Consider the following 25,220-nt stretch of genomic DNA (forward strand, 5'->3'; position numbering starts at 1 on the left):
GCTCTGCAGCAGCTGCCTTCTGCACAAGGCGCAATGGGAAGGACAGGCAGTGCAAGGAGAGGGAAGCTTTAAATCTAAGCCAATAGCATTGATTTCAATATAATTAACGAGCTTGTTCACCACTTGCACTAATGCCTCTGGGCAGGAGCAGTTATTGTTCACATAACAAAGCACTCCGAGATGTTTTCTCCCTTTCAAGAAGCTAATAACCTCACTTCTGTATTGGCTCACGAAGCAAAAACAGCAAGCATGGCATGAGAGAGATGGTGACAGACAGAACAGAAAGACCCAGAAAAAATTATTTCCTCTGGGGGAACGTATGCAAGCACAGGGGCATTTGATGGCAACAAGAGAAGATGGCTACAGACCCATGTGCTTCATGGACTTGTAGGGAAAGAGTGGTTTGGAGGGAAGGCCACTGCAGAGTTAGTGTTCACTGCATTGTGTTCACCTTCTGCCCGTCGTTGTTGCTGAGCTGGGAGCATTACATGGGCAAGTCATTACACGGGCAAGTCAGGAGCATTACGCGAGCAAGATCCCACGCGGGCAGTTGGCACTGCCCCAAGGTGAAGGTCTCCAGTGGTTCCAGTTCCCCATTCAAAGAACAGAGAGCCGCGCTTGCTCAGTGCCTAGGGCAGGACAGTGCACATCTACCGCAGCACTGCAACAGCAATAATTGCAAACTTTACCTTCAAATTCAAGAACCAAAAAAGTAATGATTTTTTAAATGGAAGTGTTGGCTACACTTTTTGGAGAGCCCCTGGCATGCTGTGCGGGAACCTTTAGACTACAACAGGAGGAGGTCTTTGTCATCGTTCACCATTTCCATCCAGCTGAGCAAAACCTCTTTGAGATTTGTTGTTGCTGGGAACCAGGCGTTGCCTGCCGCCGTGCACAGATAAGGGAAGTTGCAAGCACAGGAGGACACAGAGAAAGCTGAGAAGTCAGCCATGTCTTACAGATGAGCTCCTAGGCTGCTTTTCCAGCCACAGGTGGACTCAGGTGCTTGGTGGCTGATACTTTTGATGTATTTGCTATGCTTGCCCTCATTAAGGGGAAAAAAAAAAAAGCACACAAACAGAAATTTTTGTCCACAGATCTCCCGATGTCTTTCCTAAACACAGTATTCCAGTATGCAAACTATTTACTGTGTACTTCATTCAGCACTGACAAAACCACCTCTGAGCCTCTTTAAAAAGGAAACAGATAATAAACCAGCTAACAAGCCTGCGCTCTAATTGACAACGCAGAAAGGAGGAAAAGATGCTGCATCTACTTGCAACCGCAGGAGGAACTTTAGGGAAGCAGTACATAATTAATAGAGTTGGGATTTCACCAAGATCCCCTGGTCTTATGAAAAATGCCATAAGACTTTTAATGACCACAGGTGAGGAGAATCTGGGGTTTACATCTCATTTGAAATGGAGCATGTGGAATATAAAGTGATCCAATTCCACCCCCAAACCACACACAAATTATTCTTTCCACTTTTCTCTTTGCCTTTGGAAAACCCCTCCGTGAGCGGTGGGACCTCTTTTTGAACAGGATGAGCCAAACCCCATTTGTGACCACTCCAGTAACTACACAGGGGAAAAATTAGCTGAATATGACTCTCCATACCATTTCACTGCTACTTCCTTTTAGAAAATTGCAGCTGGGATTGGGGGAAAAAAAATGTCAAAGCAACAAAAATATCTTTGCTAAAATATTTACTTACTGTCAACACTTCAGGACATGTTTTATTCAGGCAACAGCCACAATGCATCAGCAAGACATCCTGACTGTACCCACAACGGGTGGGATTCCCAGCGAGACACAATAGTGGCTTGTTGTTCCCCTTGAAGGCAAGCAGAGGTTCGCCATTGACTTCACCAAGAAAAGAACCGAGCCAGCAAAGTGCTTTCAAACATTCTCCCTCCTAATAATGGCACAGACACCACAGGCGGCGGCATAGTTAACAGGCAAGATTTGCTAGATCTTTTATCTCATTTGAAACGACTCGGAAGCTCACTTGCAGGAAAAATAATTTGTGTGTGGCTATTACAGACCCATGGGCATCCTTAACCATCGATGTTGGGGAGCTTGAAGAATTAAGGAAAACCAGGAGCAAACCCTGGGGACTCCACCTGAAACACAGAGGCCGGTGAGCTGGGTGGCCAGCAGAAGCTTGGAGACTGAATGTACTGTGCCGGTGTGTCCCTGCCCCTTGTCCAGCGCAGTCCCGATGACAGAGCCACGGCCGTGTTTAAAAGCATGTTCTCCTCCTACACGCAGTTTGGAGGCGAGGGGCAGAGTGAATCTGTGGCTTTAGGTATTCATTCAGCTGGGACATCTGTATTGGGTAATTTGGGTACTGTGTTGTGTGTGCATCGTTGCTCCTGTTGCATGATTAATTTTTTTTTTAATACAAATATAATATCCTAAATAGCAGTAACTGGGAAGATTAAGAACACATCCAAATAATGGGAGTTATTTTGGCCACCAAGAAGCGAGCAAGCGCTCCCCTCCTCCAAGTGCTGCGGAACTAAGACGCTCATAAATTCTTGCCCAGCAAGCCCAGGAGAAATAAAAGAGGCTTTAAATATAATCTAGCCTACCGCTTCATCTAGCCAGGGGAGCAGCAGAACGGACGGCGAGCGGAGATCAGCAGAGGAAAGGACAAACATAATTGCTGGAGTCAAGCAGAGAAAATTGCAGGTAAACACCAGCTAGATGTGACTCCAAAAATGTCTGCGAAGCCCAAGGTGGCTTGGTGGTTAACACTCAGCGCTATGGCCGCAGCCACGCGCGGCAAGGGAAGGGGATTGCCGACACGTAGGTCAAGCGGAGCTGCAAAAGGCATTGCTAAACGCATGATAGCTCGTTAACCAGAGACGTGCCATCGGGAGTCCATTGCTGGGTAAGCTTTCCTACAGCTTTGACACTTAAAAATGGTGTTAGGAAATGCAGAGCTTGCCAGCTCTTTCGGACTTCAGCCAGCACGATGAGCAGCATTTGTAGTACCTCTCCCCACTTGCTGGCACAACATTTTGCCACACATTCACACGTACATCCCGTGGCAGAGACCTGGAGGAGAGGAGGCTTAAAATGACAGATCTGGCAGGGAGGAAATTGGGCAGAGCTGAACTCCTAAAAAGAAAAATAGTAAAAATAAAAAAAAAAAGCCACCTACAGCTGCACCAGTGTAACTCGTCCTTTTGCTTCCCAGTCCAGGTCTGTATCAATAGTGGTCGTTCCCGTTGCCGCTGGGCAGCGTTTGCCGTCTCGGCAGCTCAGGAAGGGTATTCCAGGGCAGGGAAGGGCAATCCAAGAGCAGTTGCATTGCCAAGAACTTCGTGTTGCCAGGGAAACAGTGTACTTGGTAATGGAAGCATCATTCTGGAGTTATTTTTTTTTTCTCCTCAGTGGTTTGACATCCCGTAGCACCAGCTAACTTAATCGAGCCCCAGCCAGAGGACACAAAGCAACACACAGCAGCCCAGCGGAGCCCCGCACAGAGAGAGCAGCGAGGTGAGCATGCACCCCAGTGCCAGAGGCAGCAGGAGGAGACGAGCAAGGTTTTGTCTTTAACACACAGAGAACTGCCTAACACTGCCATCAAATGAATCCTCATCAAGCAGTAAATAAAGCCAGATTGTGTCTCCAATGACCAGCACACCAGCTTCTAAATCCAGCTCCCCACAACCAAGTAAATCCTGTGCCCTCTTCTCTCACCAATCCGTCATCCCTGAAGGAAGGGAAGAGGCCCTTCAGCAGCACCCTTCCCCACAGCTCCCCGTTTCTGCTGCCCCACGCTAATAAAGACACAGATGCGTTCACACTGCTTCAAATGCCCTTCTCATCTTTAATCCTGATGCTATCAACTGGTACAGTTGCAAAGACCACATCAAAAGCAGAGAGCGAGTCTTGCAGCACTCAAGTAGGGGAGCAAACGGCACCTGCAGCCCTGGGCAGGGTTTGGTCGGATGGGATGCCCAGGGTGCTGTGCAGCGCAGAGGAACCTGTACACATCTCAGCTCCCGCAGTGGCGACCTGGGGCAACATCCAGGAGAGATAGATGGCATTTATTTTCAGTTCATCGAAGAGAACACAAAACTCAGCAAATCACAAAACTCTAAGGAACTCGGCACTAAGCTTTGATAAAAGACAGTCCAGCAAGAAGTCCTCTGCTGGGAGTTACTTGGGCTGGGAGCTGCACAGTGCTGCATGAGAATGGGAAGACAAGCAGCATCTTCATCGTAGTGGGCAGGGCTTGCTTAACTGCATTTCTCCCTGCTCCCAATTTGACCCCTGCAAAGTTTCCCATCCTTGGTTGCAAGGAGCTCCTCACTGGGATGATATCCCACAGGGCAGAAACCAGCCAGCCCCTGGAGTCCCTTGGTGATCTGAGTGCTTCAAACCTTCTTGGACGTACATATCATCAAGCAGTGACCCACAGATTAAAAAAAAAAAAAAAAATTTGAGAAGACAATAGAACAGGTAAAATTCATCAATGCCTTCTAACATCTTCCTTGGTGGATAACATCTCCTAATTAAACATGATGGACTCCAAGAGGAAAGCTAACCCCACAGGGGATCCCTTCAAAAGCCCATTGCAGACACAACGTGCTGCTGTCCCCCATCCCCAGAACAAGGACCCACTGGGGACACTGCTCAATCAGAAACCTTCCATTTTAATGATTCTGAAATTGTCAGTCCGGGGCTTGCTTAAACTGGAGTTATTCTGCATGTGGGTTAAGGTTTGGGGGATTTCCAGAGCATGTCAGTTGAGGCTTCTCTAAGCAAACAAGAGACAGGAAGTTTTACCAGCTCATCTCATCTCTTCTACGCACGTAGGTGAGCGAGCCGTGGCCACAGCCACACTGAGCCCAGTTCAGTCCCAAGCCGCCCCAGCCAGCCCCTCTCTCCCCGTCTGAGCGTCTGCACCCTGCAAGCAGGGAGCCAGATGCGACCCAATGCAGCAGAACATTGTGAGCTTTCCTCCTACCTTTAAGTTAAGTAAAATAATTTCTCATAGCTAATTTCACTGCAGTCAGCTCCTCCAATGAAGTGGCTCAAACCACGAGGAGCCACCCCAGAGGGGTTGTTACAGTGGTGCCTCCAATTTTGGGGCAGCTCAGGAGAACGCAATTACCAAAGTAACAAGGCGGCGGTGTTTCCGTCACCCAGCGCGCACTGCAAAGAGCTCGCGTGAGGCCCCCCGGGAAGGAGCCGCTCTGCAGCCATGACCACATCCTGGCAGTGCAGAGCCCGGGTGCCAGCAGCATCACTCAGAGCTGTGACAACACGTTTGGGGCTCACGACCAAGTCATCCCCAGCACCGTGCGACGGGGCAAGGAGAGGACGGAGAGCAAGAGGCATAACGCTCTCTCCCGGCTCCTTTCAACTCCAGCACGGGGCAGGTAGCACGAACAGGCTCAGACCACTCCTCGCCAACTCCGTTCCTTCATGCAACCAAGCATGCAGAATTTGCACAGTTGACATGGCTCAAGTCCTCTACCCCAGCTCCTGCAGGCATCCCGGCAAAGCCCAAACAGTGCAAATCTGCCCGGCCATGACAGAAAAGTAATTTCTCCTCCATGACATATTTTATTACCCAACAGAAGGAGACCCTTATTTTTGGAAATTGAATTACACTTTCTTGAATATTAAGAGAAAAAGTTATTCCCTTCACTGAGCCGCATTAATAACGTCCCTGTTTTACAGCTCGCAGGGAGGGAACAAACTAAATTTTCTTCTGGCGACTTTCAGTTCTCGAGTTGAGACCCAGAGCTTTGATCTGCTTCTCGCAAGCGACAGCAAGCTGCTTGAGGAGGCTACATCAGACACCCACAGCGTCTGGAAAATGTCAGATTGGCAGAGGCAAGACAGAAACGGGAGAACATTTCTTGAACCAGTGGCGTCAGGACACTTGTACCCAAGGACTAAGATTAAACTTTTAAAGAAAAAAGTAAACAGAGAAAAAAAAAAACACCACCTCATCTTCCCAACATGATTTTGAGTTTTTACCAAGGGAAGAGTGTCTTTATCTTTACTCATTGCAAGAACTTTTACCTGGCAAATGGGTAGAGTAAAAAGGATGTTTCTTACAACAAGGATCAAAAAAACCACAACCATACATACATATTTGAATCAAGTATCCTAACCCAAATAATCTTCCAGAATTTCAGCTTGATTTCAAAGATCTCATACCTCTGCTGTCTGGCAGAAGAGGTGACTCACCACATCTTATCAAGGAAATTGGGCCTTCAGAGAGAGGTCTTTATCTTTTTTTTTTCTTTTCTTTTTTTTCCTTTTTTTCCTAAGGCCCAAATTTCTTAAATCACGACTTTTATTAAACCCTAGCATGGTGCGGATCACAGCCATAATTCTTTTTCCCCCACCTTCCCACCACAAATCCATTCAAAGTGAGTGACATTTGCAAAGTGTATTTTCATGGCCTTCCGTAATCCCTTCAGAATATTAAGACTGCATTACTTTGTCTTTGGTTACATTAACTTCAATTTTCCTTATGAGTAAGTATTTGGCTAAAAATTAATATAGTGAAGTTGAAAAGAACCTTATGATAGGAAAAAGACTAATTTCATCTCTGGCTGCTCAGATACCAGAGTACACTGGGGTTAATGTAATTAACTTACAATTTTAGCCTAGGTTGTGTACATACACTGAATCTCCCTGCTGGAAACAAGATTAGATTTTATTACACTATATATCCTGGTTATCTTCACCATGCCTCCAATATTACTTCCCTCAATGACTTCAAGGCTCTCTGCTGCAATGAAAATGCAGAACCATCTGGTATTGAGCCCATGCAGTTTATTTAAGGATTTAATTAAATGCTCTAAATGGAGAGCTTCTTTGAATTAACATTTTAAATGTGACTTATTGCAGGTTTAATATTGTCTTAATGCCAACCTGGGAAACTCCATAGCCAAGTTGTTGACGTTTAAATTGAATTCATTTGGGTGGCTCCAGGGGGACTCATTAATTAATCTAAACAACTAATGGGGATTGGTTCTGACTTTTGATGAAGATTATTTACAGAGACAATTTGCAGTGAATAAAGAGTCACAGTAGGCAAATGTTTAATTGAATTTAAAAAAAAAAAAAAAGGACATCTCATTGTGTTCAATATCAAGGATGCATCTTGCAAGTCAGCTTTGAAATACCAAGAAAAGGACGATTGCTTGAAGCTTCCTCGCTGCACACTCATAACAAAGAGAATGGGTAATTACATTTGCCTGTGTAATTTGCAGCTTGTAAGAGGACAACAGGTCTGTCTGGCTCACAGAACACATAGAGAGACCCCAACAGGAAACGTTCTGTGTTATTAAGACCAGGTTGCCCCACTCACTTCTGCTCACATACCAGAAAACGGCATTTTCCAACCAATCATTGGCTGGAAAAACAGAGCCAACTCCTCTCACATTTGCAAAAACCCTGAGCAACCACAAAGAGCTCGGCAGAGCTGCTTTAAGTTACAACAACTTAACCTATAACACCCAATCTTCTTTTATTCTTTGATAATATCAACTCTGGAATTGGTTATTTGCACCTCGAGCCCTGCAAACACCAGCACCCAGATCTGCGGTTTGTTTGCGGTGAGCCACAGCAGCCGAACAGGACCTGCTTCCCCGCGCACCTGCACTCATTAAAGCCAATCATCCCTTAGCAGCTTTCCGCTGCTATTATCGTTATCCCATCTCGTCGTGAAGTTTCCAGCAAGACCAGAGGTTGCCACCAAAGCAAGAAAACATGGCATACTGAATGCCGCGCACACTTGCATTCCCAGGGAAACACAGCTCCTGCCCTGCAGCCCCAGCTCCTGCGGGCCTCTGAATGCATGAATTCTGGAAGAGCAGCTGTGTGCTTAACAGAAAGCACGCGTGTTCCTGGCGAGCATCCCGAGAAAGTGTAGCAGCCCAAGGAGCAAGACGGAGAGGTAGACCACGGGGTAGTGATGTCAGGAGCAGCTTGGGGCTCCTTGCCTGATCCACCCCCTCCTACGTGATTTCCAGTCCTGCTTGTTATGAATTGTCCTTAACCTAAAGCCAAAGTGATTTAGATTTACAAGCACAGCACTGAAGGGCAGAAGCAAAAAGGAGGATGTTGAGAAGAAAAAAACCAAACACCAAATGCCACAAGCACTACACTTCTATATTGCGGGCATTAACCATGCAGAGAAATCATCCAGCATCTCAAACACTCACATGGCTGGGAAACACATCACCTACCGAAGATGCCCAGCAGAGACTGGAACAGCACACACCAACTCTCCTCAGCAGCGTGACTGCCTCTCCTTCAAAGCAATATGAGATACTTGGGAGACTCCCAGCTCTTGGTCTGCTTTAACCCGATGTGATGGACCTCAGCCACGGGGAGCTCTCTCAGGGAGCCTCGCTCACGCAGAACAGGCCACATCTCACAGCGGGTGCCTAAAAGCCTTTAGCAGGCAGCGGGCATTGAACGCTCCTGCTTTTACCGCCCACACAAGTCAATCCAAACGTTCAATGTTTTGAACTGCACCGTGCTGTGCCCAGGTCTAAAAACCAACTGCAGACTAGTAAGCGTTCTCCCTTTCTCCACTGTTGGGGTATGACAGGAGCCCTGCTCCACGCCAGCATTGCCCGTCCGGTTAAATGGCCTCTGAGGACTGTTACAGGGAGGTGCAAACACGACAAAAACCTCTGTGAACACACTTCCCCTCCCACCAAAGGCAAGGCTGAGCAGAGGCCAGGCCCATGGCGCCGAGTAGGGTTGTAAACGCAAAGCCATCCTCTTCTCCACATGCCCCAGTGTGCATTGCACGAGCCTGGCCAGAGCCCAGGGCTGAGCCCAGCCTCCCCTCTGATGTCCCTCTGTCAGATTTGCATTTTCTATTCCGTAATATCACAACCTGTCTTGTCTGGATGGAAGAGGTTCCAAACTTCCTTTCTTCCCAAGGCTGGAAGCATACTGCATGCTAATTTAGGAGGCAATCGAGGGGGAGGGTGCATTAGGAAAATGCACATAGCCATTAAGCCAGGGAGACTAAAGCATCCCGCCTGGATCAGCTCTGCTGGATACTGTCTAAAGCATCGCCAGCTGCTCTCAGATACCTACAGTAGAGCTCTTTTATGCAAACACCTCCAGTAACAGCTTTTGTGGATATGACAGGCAGAGTGGTGAAAAATTAGGCTTTCAGTGGGTATCCAGTGGAGAGACATTGTATAGCACTTCTGAAGAAGGGAGCGCACTCAGAGAGGAAATTCTGAGTCGTCTGAAGGGGAAAGGCTGCTCGGGCGGGCGGGACGGATCCCGGCAGCAGATCAAGCTGCGCTACGAGCGTCACCCATGTTGTCCCTCCCCATCCTCCCAGGGATCCCAGCTCCCATCTGTGCAGATTCACAGACAGAAGACAGTCACATCCCAAAAGAAGCCACTGAGGCAAATACTGCAAATGGGAGGACAGAGGGATTCTGGTGTTTTCTCCATCAACTCTCAAAATTTCCTACAGAACCTCTTCTGGTTTTTTTTTTGTTTTGTTTTTTTTTTTTTTTTTTAAATCACCAGCTCACTCAGGGCTCTCTCAAGGTGGTGTAGCTGTTTAATGTATTTTGTTTTCCCCAGCATTGCTCGCTCTCAGTGTGAAAAAGCCTCAGTTATTTTGGGAAACCTGAAATCAAGTGGGCGAGTGAAGGAATTATTAATGAGGACACCGTCAGGAGGAAGGTTACCTTCTGCACCCTGATGGGAGGCCCGTCGCTCAGCCATTGTTTCACGCTCAAAACAAAGTGGCCAAAGTTTCTGCCCCTTGAACCTGGATGAGGCATCAGGAGCTGAAATTATAGGGAAAGTCCCAGCTGGGCCATCACTGGAGCAGTGAAGGGAGCGCAGCAACACTTAAGGCTCCTTCCAGCCCTGTGCATCTCAATTTTAGTAAAAAAAAAAAAAAAAAATCAAGCACACATTGTAATATCCATTAGGTCTGAGCATCCATAAGGGCATAAAGCCAGTACTTGTTTAGTCTGCAGGGCTGTGTCTTGCTCTAAACACCTGCCCACCCCTCCCAAAGCAGGCACCCTCCGATTTCACCCATGGGAACTGAGGTTTCCCTTGTGCTGATGAGATGGGGAAGCATGGCTTACAGCGATTCTTGTCTTCTAAAGCTTCTCTCAGAAGTAACGCTATTAAAACTTGGAGCAACTCAGGCTGCCCCTGCCTGTGAAAATGGATGGAGCACAGATAACTCTGTCAATAGAATCACAGGAGGGTTTGGGTTGGAAGGGACCATTAAAGCCCTCCCAGTCCTACCCCCTGCCAGGAGCAGGGACATCTCCAACCGGATCAGGTTGCTCAGAGCCCCGGCCAACCTGGCCTGGAACATTTCCAGGGATGGGGCATCCACCGCCTCTCTGGGCAACCTGGGCCAGTGTTTCACCACCCTCAGAGTAAAAAAATTTCTTCCTTATGTCCAGTCTGAATCTGCCTCCCTCTATTTTAAAACCATGACCCCTCATCCTATTACAATAAAAGATGTTAAATTTCACATGCATGGAACAGACGCAACAGAGTGGGTTTTTTTTAAACTGAGATCCTGGAGCTCCTGGTGCAGTCCTTACTTCAGTAATGATTTCTGATATTCACTGCATTTTCTTTTGAAACACCTCGTTGCTGTAGGGAATACCAGACGCTCTGGCTATGCTGTTGTTGCCTAGGGAGAGCCTTCAGATATTTTGTTTGATTTTTCTACTTCATCTACCATCAAATCAAAATATCTTATCCAAACTTCCACCGACTCCTGTGGGCTTTGGTACCAGCCATTCAAAGCTTGGGCAGTCACACTGCAATCACACCAAATGGCCAGGATGGAGAGCTGATAGATATGGGACTGCCAGTTAGGTTACTGCAAAATACATGTCTAAAAAAATATACGTATCTATTTCATTTTTATATGTATAAATGTATCAAGAATGTAAACACACACAAATTTCTTTAAAAACCTAAATCTCCCCCAGTGATGCTATGAAAACCCTACCACGCAGCCCGTTTTATTTGAAGGCTGGTCAGACGCAAATGCATGCGCAGAAACAAACTTTGACAGAGCAGCTAAAGGGCCTTCGAGGGAAACAGAGCTGATTAAAACCAGCAAACAAAATTTGGAAGCGAGGTGACAGGAACTGGCACATGAAGATGCATTTTCTTTCTCATTCTCATTTACACCTCTCTGTTATAAATAAGGCTGCCGTGAGAAAAAAATAAATTAAAGTTGTGACGTTGAAATGTTGGATGGCAAAGCCATCACCTTTGTCACCGTTTGGATTAAAACGCATCTTTCCCCATCCCACGTGCCAACGGAATATTAACAATAAAACCAGAGCATTGTAAGGGGGTGTTGTTTCTTTTAAATACTTGTCCTACTCCTGAACCCGCAGAACACAATTTCTTTGCTCCCTTACCAAAAGGGAGCAGGAACACGTATATCGCCAAAGGAGATCTGGGTAAGTGCAGAAGAACTTCAGGCGTACAGGCCAGGTTTACGCTCTCAGATGCAAACATCCAACCACGATGCCTATACATCCAAGACGTTTATAGCCATTTTTGTGTCTTGCACCAAACGCAAAGACCCTGTAGCAGAACATGACCCCGAGCCCAAGTTTCAAGTAAAGCTGAGCCTGGGTTTCACATCTGGGACCAGCATCAAAAACATCAACCCAGTCTGGCTCCCTCTGTCATGGTTCATCTCAGCAGTGACACAGACAAATTTTTGCCAACCAGGGTGCACATCTTTCTTTTGTAGAGCCGAACACATAACACAACCAGTGCTAAGCAGCATGATTTAGGTTTGGATTAAACAAAGCTAAAAGACTGACCTTCTGTCTCTCATCTACATCTTCAATATTAAATTCACAGGCAGAAGCTTCCATGTCCTAAAAAAAAAAAAAAAAAAAAAGTACATAAAAAAGTGTTATTCCCAAATTTTATATCCCTGTTTGTTCCAACAGTATTTACACTACATAGCACACAAAGACAGCTTCAACTTTATGCTTGGCATTTTCTGGTAGCTCAAGTGCAAGAGGGACCAGAAATGAAGAAATATAAGTTTCCAGTTTCTCAGCACTGATGTGGATATACAGCAAAAGACAGGCAACCCATTCTTGGGGGACAAACTGACTGGAAATACACAGAAAAAGCTTTAAAAAAACCAACCAAACACACACACAAAAAAACCCCCAAACAACTCTTTTTCTGTTTAAAATGTATCTTTAAAAAAAAAAAAAAAACACAACTGAAAAATTTGAGCTATCACCTTCTGTAGCAAGAAATGGGATAATTTTTCTAAAATCTTTTAAAACTCATCAACATTTGAGCAGCCAATAACAGCTACAGATGCTCTGCAGTCTCTGTTCCCCCAAAGCTTCCCCCTCGCCCTGTCCATTGCCCCTGTGTCGTAGTTTAGCCCTGGGCAGGACCAGACTACACAGTCTCTCTCTCACTCCCCCCACCCTCCAGCGGGACAGAAGGGAGAACTGTAAACAAAAGGCAGCAAAAACGTCCGGGTTGAAATGAAACAAAAAATAAATTTAAGAGTGATAACAGAAGAAAACAAAACAGAGATAGAATACAAATACAGTGCAATACAACAAATCTCCACACCCAGCTTCTTCCAAGTAGCAGGAGGCTCCCCCCAGCACCGTCCTCACCGACACACTGAGCATGGTGTCCCATGGGATGGAATGGCCCTTCGGCTAATTTGGGTAAACTTACCCCAGCTGTTGGCTAATCAGTTAACTATCCCAGCTGGGTGCCCCAGCCACGGGGGCCACCAGCTCCAGTTCTCCTCCCAGCTCAGGTGAATATTAACTCTGTCCTAGCCAGAACCAGGACACCCTGTTGGTGCCAATCTCTCTATTTTAGAGATGCAAACACAGATGGAAAGAGCTGGTTTGTCCAAAGACCCCTCACATGTAACGCAGAGCAGAGCCTGGCGCTGCAGAAAAGCCGCCCCATCTCTGCTTGAAAATCCCTGAAGCTTTGGGGAGAAACCAAAGGTGAGAGCAGGAAGGCTCCAGAAAAAGGCATGGGGAATTGAGCCCGCTATAGCAACATCATCTCTCCTGGTGAAAAGCCAGGATGGTGCTAAAAACCACAGAGTTGCACGTTGTTACCTAGAGCATGAAATAACATCCCCATTGAGGGCCATAGGCTCGTAAAGCATAACAGAGAGTCAGGAATGGGATTTCCAAAGGCACGTGAATGCTTTCCAGCAAGGCTGAGCTCCTAAATTACTGAGGCACTTTGGAAAAATCCCACTTCATAAAAGTAAAGATATCAGTATCCCCATCGGTCCCCGTGGACTTGGTGGTCACAGAATAAACACCCCAATCAGACATCAGCTGGGAAATTGTTGTGTGATTGCTGATGCCTGAGGACAATGTCAGACAGGCGGCCATGCTCTCCTCACTTAATTCTTCATTTTGCCTTTGAAAATACCAAGAAGCTGCTCTGGAGTCATATTAACTCTCTCAAAATTTGTGTAATGCTCATATTTGTTTGACATACTCCTGGGGCAGTGCAAGGAAAGCTACTGAGAGAACATGAGGCAGGCTTTCAAAAGGAACAAATCTGCCAAAAATACTGTTTCTACAGTGCGTGCCCATTTTCTTTCGCTATGGCAGGAGTCACCCACCCACATTCAGGGTTTGTGCAGAGGATTTCCCCTTGATCTCCTGGAAAATCAAATTTAACACGATGGAAGGTACCCATTGGCTGTTTATATTTGGAATATCTAACAACGAGGGCATTACTACATTTAAGTGAGGCATCTTAAACACCAGATTAACACACACCAAAAACTCCAAAGTAGATGCCAGGGTCTAAAAGACAGGGCTGGCTCAGCTCTGCCTTGGCCAAAAGCTGGAAATCCGGACCAGGAAGTCCTGTTTCGTGCACACCAGAACTGGTGAAATCAGATCTGTGCCTACATGGTTTAACAACTAACTTATCCCCCACTCCCTTCTCAGCCTTCTGTGCTGAACCACCCAGGGCAGCAGATTACAGGAAAGGGAACAGGCAAAGTGGAAAGTCATCAGATGGGAAGGCAGGATTAGAAAGATGCAGCTCTGAGGCACAAAGCCTACTAAGAGAAATGCCCATCACACAACACAATGTCCTACTGCTTTCTTAGCTCACTTGGATTAATTCTCTGAAAGAGAACAGACTGTCTCCACAGCAGCCTGATGGTCCCAGCAATTCGCTCTGCAATTACTCACTAAACTACCTTGATTTAATTATTCAAGGAGAATCTCACTGCCACTGATAACTACTTAATTAAGAACACAACTTTAGAGCAATAAGAGAGTCACATTATATTGCATTTGAAATAGATTTCTTGCTGAAAAACATGCACAGTTCATTTTAACCAGCTTAATGTGCCAATATATTCAGAGTCCCAAGGATTTTAAGAACGGCTCGAGCAACAGTGTGATCACCCAGGGCTGCAAACAACTCTCGCACGCTCATCCTCATTCAGAGCAGCTCCAGTAAAATCAAATTAGAAGCACCACCACAGAACTGATCTAGAGTATATGTAAACCTTCCAGTCAGGAAAGGCAGAAGCAGAGAGATGAGGATGAGCTCTTACCCTGCTCACAGTCCCACACCACTTCTCCAATCGTTGCTGCCTCCTTGCCTGCCACAGCCCCACAGCCGATGGTGCAAACCCTCCCTGGGGCTGCCCTTTGCCTTCCCACCCATCAGCACAGGAGGGCCCTCCCTGGCCCCAGCTGGGGCAAATGCAGGTGATTTCAGCCCTCTCACCACCTGCCTCTTCTCTCTGGTGTTGCCAAAAATGGGAAACTTCTGCTCATTCTGTAAAAGCCCCCTTGGCCCGGACAACCCTTCAGTGCCACCTCCAGCTCGAGGTGTTGCAGAGGCACGAACGCCAAGTGTTCGGACTGTCCAGTTCCCGCGCCTGAACCTCAGTTCTGAGAGCCCTCAGGATCTCTCCCACCAGGATCTGCCACCTCAGCCAGGATATCCGGCCCTTTCTCCACACCCACCCCATGTTGGCACAGTGGGAGCAGCTCGGACCCTCCAGGCTAGAGGTCTCAGGCTGAGGGTAACTGCCTGGAAGCAACTCCCATTTTTTATGAATCTTAGCATTTTAATGGCTATCAAAGTACAGGCATCATTTGATCCTTGCAAGAGTCAAGAGCAGTCTTTGATAACTTGGGGGTTTTTAGCCTGTGAATTAATTGGCTCAGTTGCTGCTGTGACAGAGATGGAGACAGCCTTTGGGGGAAAGAGCTGCCAGCTGACCGTGGTGAGCGGGACCGGGGGCAAGCGGGGGTAACGCCAGCGGGATTCCCGCAGCGCTTTCAGAGAGCACCGGCTTGGTTTAGGCTGTGCCAAGTGATATAGGAAAGCCTTCCACATTACTAGCACGCCATTTCCTATTTAGCTGTTTGAAACATCTCTGGCTCTTTTGGTTTTAATACATTTTCAATACGGCTGAAACTATATACGTATTTATCTATGAAAAAATTAAATGACTGCCTTCTTGAATACTATCTTCCCGGTTTATTGTGTGCCCTCTCTCCCCTTCTCTTCCCGGAGAGACCAACCATCACATGAAAATGCTTTTCATCATCTGCAAAATTTGATGCCCAAAATAGCCCCACGGTTGCCCTAGCAACTAGCATTTATTCCCCCTCCCCCCAGCGTCCCCCCCTTTGCATATTGCTGCATATTTCTATCATCTCTTTCCAGGCACAGTTCATAAACACGGCTGCATAATAAAGAATGTTATCACCAATGACTTACAGCCCAGCTGCTGCAAATAAGATATGAAGTGGCAGGGAAATACAATTTCATGCAGCTAGGACAACAGATTGATTGGGTGCCCTTCAAATTTGATGCCACTTCTTTAAGTCTGTCCAAATTCAAAAAAAAAAAAAAAAAAAAAAGTTAGTTTCCCCACCTCCCCATCTTTCCATGGTAGCAACAGACAATAAAAGTGGGAGATAATTCACTAGGACACTCATTATGTCTGCAGCAACCTTGCCCTGAGAGATTGACAATGTAAAGAGATGCGCTGCTTTTCCCTGCCACCTCCTCTACTTTTTCCCCAGCCGCCCTTCTTCATCAGAAGTCTCATTCCTCCAGTTTGGTTGCCTGTTAATTTAATTATCTTCCCTTTTAAATTCTTATTTCTGTTCAGATTACTAGCCAGAAGGTTGTTATAGATAGAAACAAGCAAACCTCTTAATTTCGTTACCACCATCTCCAAAATATTGTCCTTATTTTTATTTAGATTTGGTAGAACAATAAGAAAAACCTCCCTCCCCCGGCATTTATATCAAAAAACACCTCAGCAAGGACAGAAAGAGATGTGCTTTTAAATTCTTCCCCCTGCCTTGTCATTTTGGATGGGTTGACTTTGAAGGATACGGAGATGTGCGTTGGAGGCTGACCCGCACACGCAGAGATCACCTGGTGACATCGTGGTACCGAGGTGCGACGCGGCATGCGTGCTGCCACAGCCGGGCTGTGCCGCCGCACACAGGGCACTCCTGAGCCCAGAGAGGGAACGTCGCTGGGCGCAGGCAGAGACAACCCCTGCACACCGCTGCAGCCCAGGGATCCTCGCCCACGTTCACCTCTCCCTGCTCTCCCCTTATCCCCTCCTCCAGCGCTAACAGTGTTTTACCGAATTCTACGCCCTTGCGTGTTGCCCAGGGCAAGCTTGCGGTGCCTGTCTCCTTACGGCACTGTTCCTTCCTTCCTCCCTCCCTCCTGGTGCGAACTGCCTTCCCCTTGGCATTCCCCGTGGGCTGTGCCTTTGCGTGGGAAGGATGCACGGAGCGGTGCTGGCAAGGATGGGGTCCATTGGCACTGACCTCAGGCACTGCAACTGTCAGGGGAAGAGCAAGACACAGGGTGCGTAACGGGTGCACAGAAACCTCATTGCTTGGAAATGCGCAGCAAAGGAAAATCTGGTTTATTGCCACTTAAAGAGCAACAACACCCATCATACGTGTTGCGCAGCCTCTGGCTCCAAATTGTCTCTAAGATTAGTTAACACTAATCAATCACAATCAACCAAATCAACCACAGAGGGAGGAAACCATGCCTTGCAGAGCAGCAACAACCCCAACATTCTCCTGGAGAGTCCTGAACTAACTGAAATGCACCTGGAGACAACACAGACATTGTCATCTCCTCAGCATCTCCAGCGACAGTTTCTCATCGCTGGAGATTGCAACTGCCAGGCTGACCTGCAACCAGTTCTTTCTGCCCAAGAGCTTGAAGATGTGGGGATGGGTTGCTCCTTGATCTGATTATATTCAGTGTGTGACCTGCAACATTCCGTTGCCTCTCAGTTCCCCTTTCCCGCCTGTACATGGCAATAACGAACCTAAAGCAAGGTTTCAAACACAAACAGCTCTGATCAGTGCAATGAACTGGATCTGAATTCTGGCAGCTTGCACTCATGGGTCCTAGGATGTTGTGACGCTTAAATGTGTAGGACATTTGCCAGCTCTTCAGACAGAAACCATGAAAGCAGTTCAGAACAGGATTATTACTATTATTAAAATGAGAGATGAGTTTTTAAACCCAAAACTGCAGATTAGGAAAGTTAAAACCATTTTCCAACTTGAAATATGTTCAATTATGGAAAATTGAAGTCAGCTTTAAGCAGCATTCATGGGTTGCACAGAAGAGTGGTTTTAGAAGTAGCAGTAGATACCACAGCAAAGTTTGTGGATTTATTTCTTTTTTTTTTTTTTTGTGGCACTTCTAGCAGGAAAAAAAGTAGAGACGAGAAGTCGAAAATGTGTAACATGAGAAGGAAAGATTTTTACAAAGTAATTTCTACCATCTCCTCTGAGGCATGAGCAGTTCTTTAATCTAAGGAAGGTCATTTCTGTGTCAATTTTCTGCCCTAAGTGGAGGCCAAGTTCAAGAGGACTGTGTTTCTTTTAATTTCCTTTGGATACAAGTACTTGGATACAGAATTCCATTTATCTTTCTTGACTCAAGTAAGTAAATTAAAAAAAAAAAAACAACTTAGCGTGTCCTATAAATATCCCATAATATACAGGATCCAACATCACTTTTTTTTGCACCTAAAACCTTAAACCCTACTGACACCATAAAACATCGGCATTCCCCATCCCATGATTGTTTCCCATAATCTAGGAGAACATTAAAGAGAGAAAAATTGTGCTGAAAAATGACATCTTATCTATTTCCTTCCTTCCTTCCACCACTCCATGTTTTTGTCATTGCAGGTCAGACACCTGCTCCCCACGCTATAATGCGTAGAAGTGATAAATGCTCGTAGACAGTGATTACGAGTGGCCGTATTCACTCGGTGTCAATCTAGAAACCAGTGCATTCGCTCAGTTGCCATTCTTTGTCCTGCCAACAAGGCCAAAAAGGGGAGGAAAAAGGCACAGAAAAAAGAACCGACAGTTTTTCTCTCCCTCCTCCTTGACCCTGGAGGTGAGAGCTGCTGCCAGGCCCAGACACTATATAAATGCCCGTGTCGGAGAGGGGATGCTGCAACTATGAGTGCTCTTATGAGACTGGAGGATAGGGAGGATAATTTACATGAGCTAGGATCTCCTGGATTTGACCATGACCTCCATGTGGCTATGGATGTATTTAACACGGCAAGACAGATGGGCAGCCAGCCCAATTGTAACCCAACCTGGCAAAGCCCAATTTAATCATCATCACACCAGCAAGGGGCAGCCCCCTGACTGATTGACCTCTCCTGCTGCCAGGCTGTATCGTGTCCTCATTTAGGCAGACCGTGGGCCACCCCGGCGGGGTTGAGCAGGTTAAGGAAGAAGTCTTGTTTGGCTTTTCCCTGCCCTGTCACAGCAGCCTATGGCTGTATCCCGCTTCCAAAGGAGTGGCTGCAGCGAATGCGTTGAAAGTTCCCTCTGGAAGAGGCACTGCTCTGATGTTCCGCACTTTTTGGTCATGCTATAGACCTTCATCCTTACTCCTTTTAGTGACTGAATCTGTCAGTGGCCATTTAAACCTGTTCCACACCACAGGGGCTCTACCCTGCACGTCCCCTGTGGTGCTTATGTCCAGCCCTAAAACCCAAGCTATTTTACAGGCATACCTGGAGGTACCTGGTGAGCCTCTCCCCAGGCAGGGGAGCCCTGCAGTCACTGTCCATAAAGCAGATACTGCTTTTTTACTGCTCTCCAACATCTTCCCCTACACCCCATGTACTGCTCTCAAGCAAATATTAAAGCATCCACACCTTCTCATTAAATTACCTCAGGATGGTGGTAGGGCCACAGAAAGGCTCAGAGCTGGGACAGGAACCCCTTTCCGTGGGATGGGTCCCCAGTACACATGGAATGTAGGCATTACGTAAAATGACCACCATTTATCATGAAAAGGCCACAGTGTGCCACTCTGCAACCAGAAATTACTCTCTGAAGAGAAGCAACATGCACACTTAGTTCAAACTTGTTTAAGGTAATGCAAATACAAAAAACAACTCAGAGGAAAGAAAGTGCACATAAGGTGCAGGTAAAACCGTTTGGACTCTCAGAGGTAACGCTCACACTTCTGTAACACAACAATGGCCCAAAATATTCCGCATTTCACATGATGAGTGGCTAAACCTGCCCATTTTCTGAGAGTTTGGTTGTACAGCAATTGGATGGACGATAACACAAGCGTGCACCACAGACCTTGTCCAAAGGATGTGGTTTCCTAGACTTTGCCGTCGGGTTGAAGGAGATATTGTCATTCATTGGGCAAGTAATATATGTTATCTGGCTACAGCAAGCACTTCTGCTCCAACAGCCTGCTCACACAGCAGTTTTAGGTAGGTGGGAAAAACTTACAGACTGGCACCGGCATGAAGAAATGCACCTTTCTTCTGAGGCACGCTTTCTGGAGAGCTTGATCAAGCGTTGGGTTAATGATACCAAGCACAGTGGGACAGAGAAGTAAAAGCAGTTTACCACATTACAAATTAAGTGTTTTAATTAATTCTCAATGGAAATAGCTGGAGACAAAAGCCATGCTCAGATGGGAGGTATGAGGAAGGGTAGAAATCCACTATGGAGATGAGGCTTCAACACTGCAAGCTACAGGAACCCACGAGCGCCGATGGCCAACCCCGCTCACGACCACCCCTCTGCCCTCCAAGCTGGAGGTGAGCACTAGCATGTCCATGTGGCTTTGCTTTGGAAAGTAGGCAAATAGGGAGCAGTGTGGCATCTCTGAGCGCCAGGTGAGCAGAGCCTCCGCTGGGCTAACACACCTTTGACATCCTTTTTACATGTGAACCAGTGCGGTGGGAGCCAAGCCCTTAACACAGCATCTGCCGGTTCCCCAGGTCACTCCGTCACTTCACGGGCAGGGACGACACATTCCAGGAACTGGCCTCCGAGTCATCAATTACGCTGTGGGTCTGCAGTGCAATTATTCATAAATATTTATACACACGCTTGCCCACACACACACCCCGCCTTTGTTCTGCTTTTGTGTGACATAGAGGGGAATTTTGGCTCTGTTCTCTCTCCCTCACCTGGATTTGCTCTGCCCTTTCTGCTGGATACAAGGGATTTGATTGAATTAACTTAATTGGCAAATGTATTGTTCAGACAGCTGTGACAAACGACTTCATGCATTAGGCAGAAGGTTAAGTAGCTCATGGCAGCTCCCAACACCTTTTTTTGCTGCCAGACTCTTCTGTACCACCCCCGAATCGTTGTGTTTTGAAGCAGGTTTAGAGGGTACATCACGTTGGGGTGCGGAGAGGCAGCATGGTCAGAAACACTGACGTCTCTGGCTGCTTTCCATGCTTCCAGCCATTTGCCGTGTCAGGTGCATTGGAAATTCTATCTACATGGCACTTTTCTTGAAAAGAGGACAATTGTGTGCCTGGAAAATACCCCTGCCATGCAAGCCAATGTTTCTGCCTTGTCTTTCTCCCACATGCTACAGTTGAAGTTGGCCTCTCTTGCAGACCCCAAAGCCTTGCAGAAGGCTGTATGTGCCCATGCCTTGCTCTGGTGATGCTCTGCAGTGCTGATACTCTCACCCCACCACCTCACCCTTGCAGCCCGAGTTCCTCCCATGTATGGTAGTATTAGTGGGACCACAGTTGCCCAGGGATCCCTCCATTAAAAACAGAGAAAGAAGCATTCCAGATGGACATTCAGGTCTCCAGATAGGATCACTTGACCTTGGGCAGACCTTCCTCTCTTCCCTCTGACTCTCCAGTAGCTGAGATGATGATCCTCCTAACTTCAATGCCCCAGCTAAGTGCCTGAAATGGACTGGTTGTCAGCAGTCCTTCCCCTTCGCCCTTGAGCTGCTGCCTGTTACTCACTGCATTTCACACAAACCACATAATTATACAGCTTGGAAACCCATTATACACATCTGATCTTCCATGACAGTGTCAATACTTTGGCCTCCTTCGGATTCCTGCAACTAGAAGAAAAGCCCAGAAGAGGTATGTCAGCAGTACAGGGAAACAGAAGGGAAACCTGGTGGCTGAGGATGCTGTGGGACAGGCCAGGACATAAAATGGGAGAGAACAGCCTTTGCTGTTCTCCCACACGCCCTCCAGTCGCTGGCAGCAGACAGGGCCAACAGCAGGTAATGTAAAACCAGGTGTCTCCAGCTGTGACCTGGGCAGGCTCACGTCCCCATGCAAACCTGACAAATTCAATGACTGAAGCCCCTCAGATCTGCAGTGACTTTGTAGGTGCAAAGAGAGAGAGGGGCATTAATCCTGATGTCGCTTGAGAAGTGGCTATGTCCCAGCCATCACCTTCACTGGATGCTGCCTGCATTCAGACAAGACCGAATTGCCCTCTCATGCATGGAGGGGGTCACCTCTAGATGACCAGCAAGGCAAGGTGTGGGGGAAGCTTGTGTTTACCACCACTTTGCACCCTGAACATCCCCTGGACAGCCAGCGGTCCATCACCAGGGCTGGTAGGACAGCCCTTCCCCAGCACCATGGGCACTCGAAAAGCCCACTTAAAGCTTATTCTCTGCATATACAGGCACGGGGAAATTTTCATAACCATTTTGATTTCCACTAACTGAAGCCAGTGTAAATCTCTATTTTTTATGAAACTCACTTACATTTCGTGCCTGACTTGTGCATAAAACTTCCCCAGATTTACACAAGCTAACTCCATAAGTCATCCCCTTCCCAATCGGGCCCTATATCTTGATGACCTTTTAGAAACCAATGACTGCTTTCCTGTTGTTATCCATAATTGGAAAAGCACTGGAGATAAGAAAATTTATAGCAATGAGTGATCTACCTGTGAAAGACAATAAAGAATGCTGAGCGGTGAAAAAAAAGGGGGAAGAAAAATCCCACACACAGAGATGCGCAGGCGCATGGGCACATGCACACACACACAGCTCAAGCGGAACTTTCCCAGTCTTTCCTAAATCCTTCTCAGCTCTCACCTCCCTTGACTCCCCTGACCATGCAGCCTCCACTCCTCAGGACAGATGCACCCCTGTCAAGCATCTGCTCCCATTCCAGTCTTCTTGGAATTTACTTGCAAATCTTTCAGTTGAATGTGAATGAAGCATCATATAGGAATCCACCTTCACTCCCAAAGTGCATAATCCCATCAGACAACACAGGTCTCTAGGAAAGCAAACCAGCTTAGGCGTGACACAGAGTTGGACCTCAGGGCTCGTCACACAACCCACACGCGCATCTCTTTGGGGTTAATCACAAAGACACATTAATCACTTCACCATCACGCACAGTGATCTCTGCCAGTGGGAATCATTCCACACAACAGGACCACTGAATTGCTCCCGGATATCAGAAGACCCATTCCCAGACTGAATCTTATTTTATTTTGAAACAATGGCAGAAGGTCGTTTTCCGCCACATCCCTTCTCCAGGACTGAACCAGCAGACTGGGATGCAGCACTCCAATTTGTCAGAAATGGGATTCATCTGCAAGGCAGCAGTCTTGGGTGGTATGCAAGAAATTCAGGACATGCCAAGACTCAGGAAGGGAAATGGTTCAGGTCACATCTACTTTTAAGTCAGAGTAACCCAGAGGACATTTTGTCTGTAGGAGCCAAGGAGGTGCTGAAAGGAAAAGGAGCCTTTCCTGGTCCAAAGGTAAGAACACACACCAGCGGTACTAATAAGGCTGAGCGTGGAGGGGATGTCTAAGGCTCGCAAAGCAGACGGGTGAAAATCTACATGCAAACAGATTGTCCAGCCTGATGGTAAAGATTCCTTTCAACCTTCTGCAAAAGCAAGAGGCTTCTACAAGCAGCAGCCGGGATTCAGGAGCACGGCAAGGGACAGAAGCAGGAGCTCCTCAATCAGAGGTAGCACACATGCAAGCGGCCCTCAGGAAACCCCCTAGCCCTTTCAGGCCGCCACATCTTCTACTGAAAAGCGGCAATAATGGGGCAATGCTCAGTTCCTATGGCGAGAGCGTTTTCAGATAGCTGGGCGCGAGTTGCTAATGCAGTAAAAAAGCGCTGCTCTCGCGCGAGACAGCCAGATGTACGCACACCTGCGCCTGCTCAGAGCGCCAAACAAGTGGTTTTACTGCTGAAATGTTTTTACCCTGGCTTAAAATGGACCCCAGCCACGGGTCCACACCTCGGCTCAGCTCTCTTGTTTGCAGTCAGAAGGATTATGCAGAACCATCTGTAATGATTAACTCCCAGGAGGGAAGTTAAAACAAAACCAGTTAAAGGAAGCTGCTCCGAACCAGAAAAAAAAACCCAGATGACAAATTCCTGGCAGGTGCTGGGATGAGGAAAGGCAAAGAGAAAGGAGCAGTGTCACTGCAGAAACCCTGGCCGCTCTTCCCTGCCAGTGCTCAGCCCGTGCAAATAAAGATCTCCGCGGCTCCAACGGAGGTCATGGGGGTTTGTGTGCGGAGGAAGGCTGCCCCAGATAAACTCAGCTTTTGGACTGGCTCCCAGTGAGCTCTACCCAAGGCTTTTTTTTTGGGAAATGAGGTGGTGGCACCTCAGCTGAGGACCACCCCCGCCTTGCTAGTGTCTCTTCCAGCTCTGCTGAACGCAGTCTGCGCTGAGGACATCTCCCTCAGACATCTGTATCTGCAGATGATTCATTATGAATTGATTAGTTCATCCCACAGTCACCCTGATCATATTCTTCCTATGTACCAACACCTCAATGAATGAGCAGCCAAGCAGAAAATGAAGGCATTAGTGCCCGATTGTGTTACCGAGCTCTTTTGTACGCTAACGACCGCAGTCGTGCTTAATTCAGCCCAATAACACACAGGAACTTACAGAGTTAAACAGCACAAGCGCCCAAACAACAGTAAAACATCTAAAAATCTCTTCATAACTTTTGGGTTTAGCAGTCAAGTTAACTTTGGACATCAGTGTTTGTTTGAGGAGAATGCTTTCATCTGGGTATGGAGACATTTTCCTGACAGTATTTTCACAATTATGGCACTGAACTAGCCACTTTCATCCCTGCCAGGGTAGAACTGATCACAAGCCACCTAGTTAATTAAAAAAACACCTTGAATTCAGACCTGCTTTTCAGCAGAAACTAAGCTCAGAGAATTATTTTTTTTCTAATTCCATTGGAACTGCTATTTGAAATTCAATATGCAAGATAAACTTCTCTGCTGGGAAGAGGGAAATGCTACTTTTTTCCCTTCCTTTTTTTTTAGAAAAAAAAAAAAAATCGTACACCGCCTCACATAATTTCCTATTTCCAGGAACCACAAGCAACTACAATTGTATATATGAAAAAGAAAAGCTCAGAGAAAGCACACTAATCTCAAAAGAAGGGGGTACATTTGCCAAGCAGGTTTTCCAGTCAGGAACTTTGTTCTCGTTACATTGGCTTACTGCACGGTCCGGAGAAGAGCCACTCTCTGGATCAGAGTATCCATCAAAACTTTATGAGCAATAGATGAAAAAGTCTGGAAAATTTCCACACAGACCAAGTGGAGATTTGACTCCCTTGTTTATGACAGACCAGTATTTCTGCAGGCACGTAAAGCCGTGCAGTCTGCGCACGCTCACCGCTATCGCCCTCGGCAGCAGTGAGCACATGGACCCACTCGTGCTCCTCAAATTCACAGGGATATTTATTCAGTGAGCTTTTCATAAGGATTGCCAGACTCCGGTTGTGCAGGCAACTGCCACCCTACCAGGTCCATGTTGTACCTAGCCGGGTACCATCCAAATGGAAC

At 46.9% G+C, this 25,220-nt stretch overlaps 1 protein-coding gene across 10 annotated transcripts in view; it reads right to left on the reverse strand.

The window, feature by feature from the left end:
- TNRC6C (trinucleotide repeat containing adaptor 6C) overlaps positions 1–25,220 on the reverse strand; it is a 327,104-nt gene that overhangs the window by 280,100 nt on the left and 21,784 nt on the right. For all 10 annotated transcript variants that reach the window (XM_086762532.1, XM_086762539.1, XM_086762534.1 and 7 more), the window contains exon 2: positions 11,853–11,909. In XM_086762532.1, the coding sequence (XP_086618658.1) occupies positions 11,853–11,909 (57 nt within the window). The remainder of the gene's footprint in view (positions 1–11,852; positions 11,910–25,220) is intronic.

Source organism: Chlamydotis macqueenii, chromosome 18 (assembly GCF_036417535.1).
Source record: "Chlamydotis macqueenii isolate bChlMac1 chromosome 18, bChlMac1.mat, whole genome shotgun sequence".
Lineage (NCBI taxonomy): Eukaryota > Metazoa > Chordata > Aves > Otidiformes > Otididae > Chlamydotis > Chlamydotis macqueenii.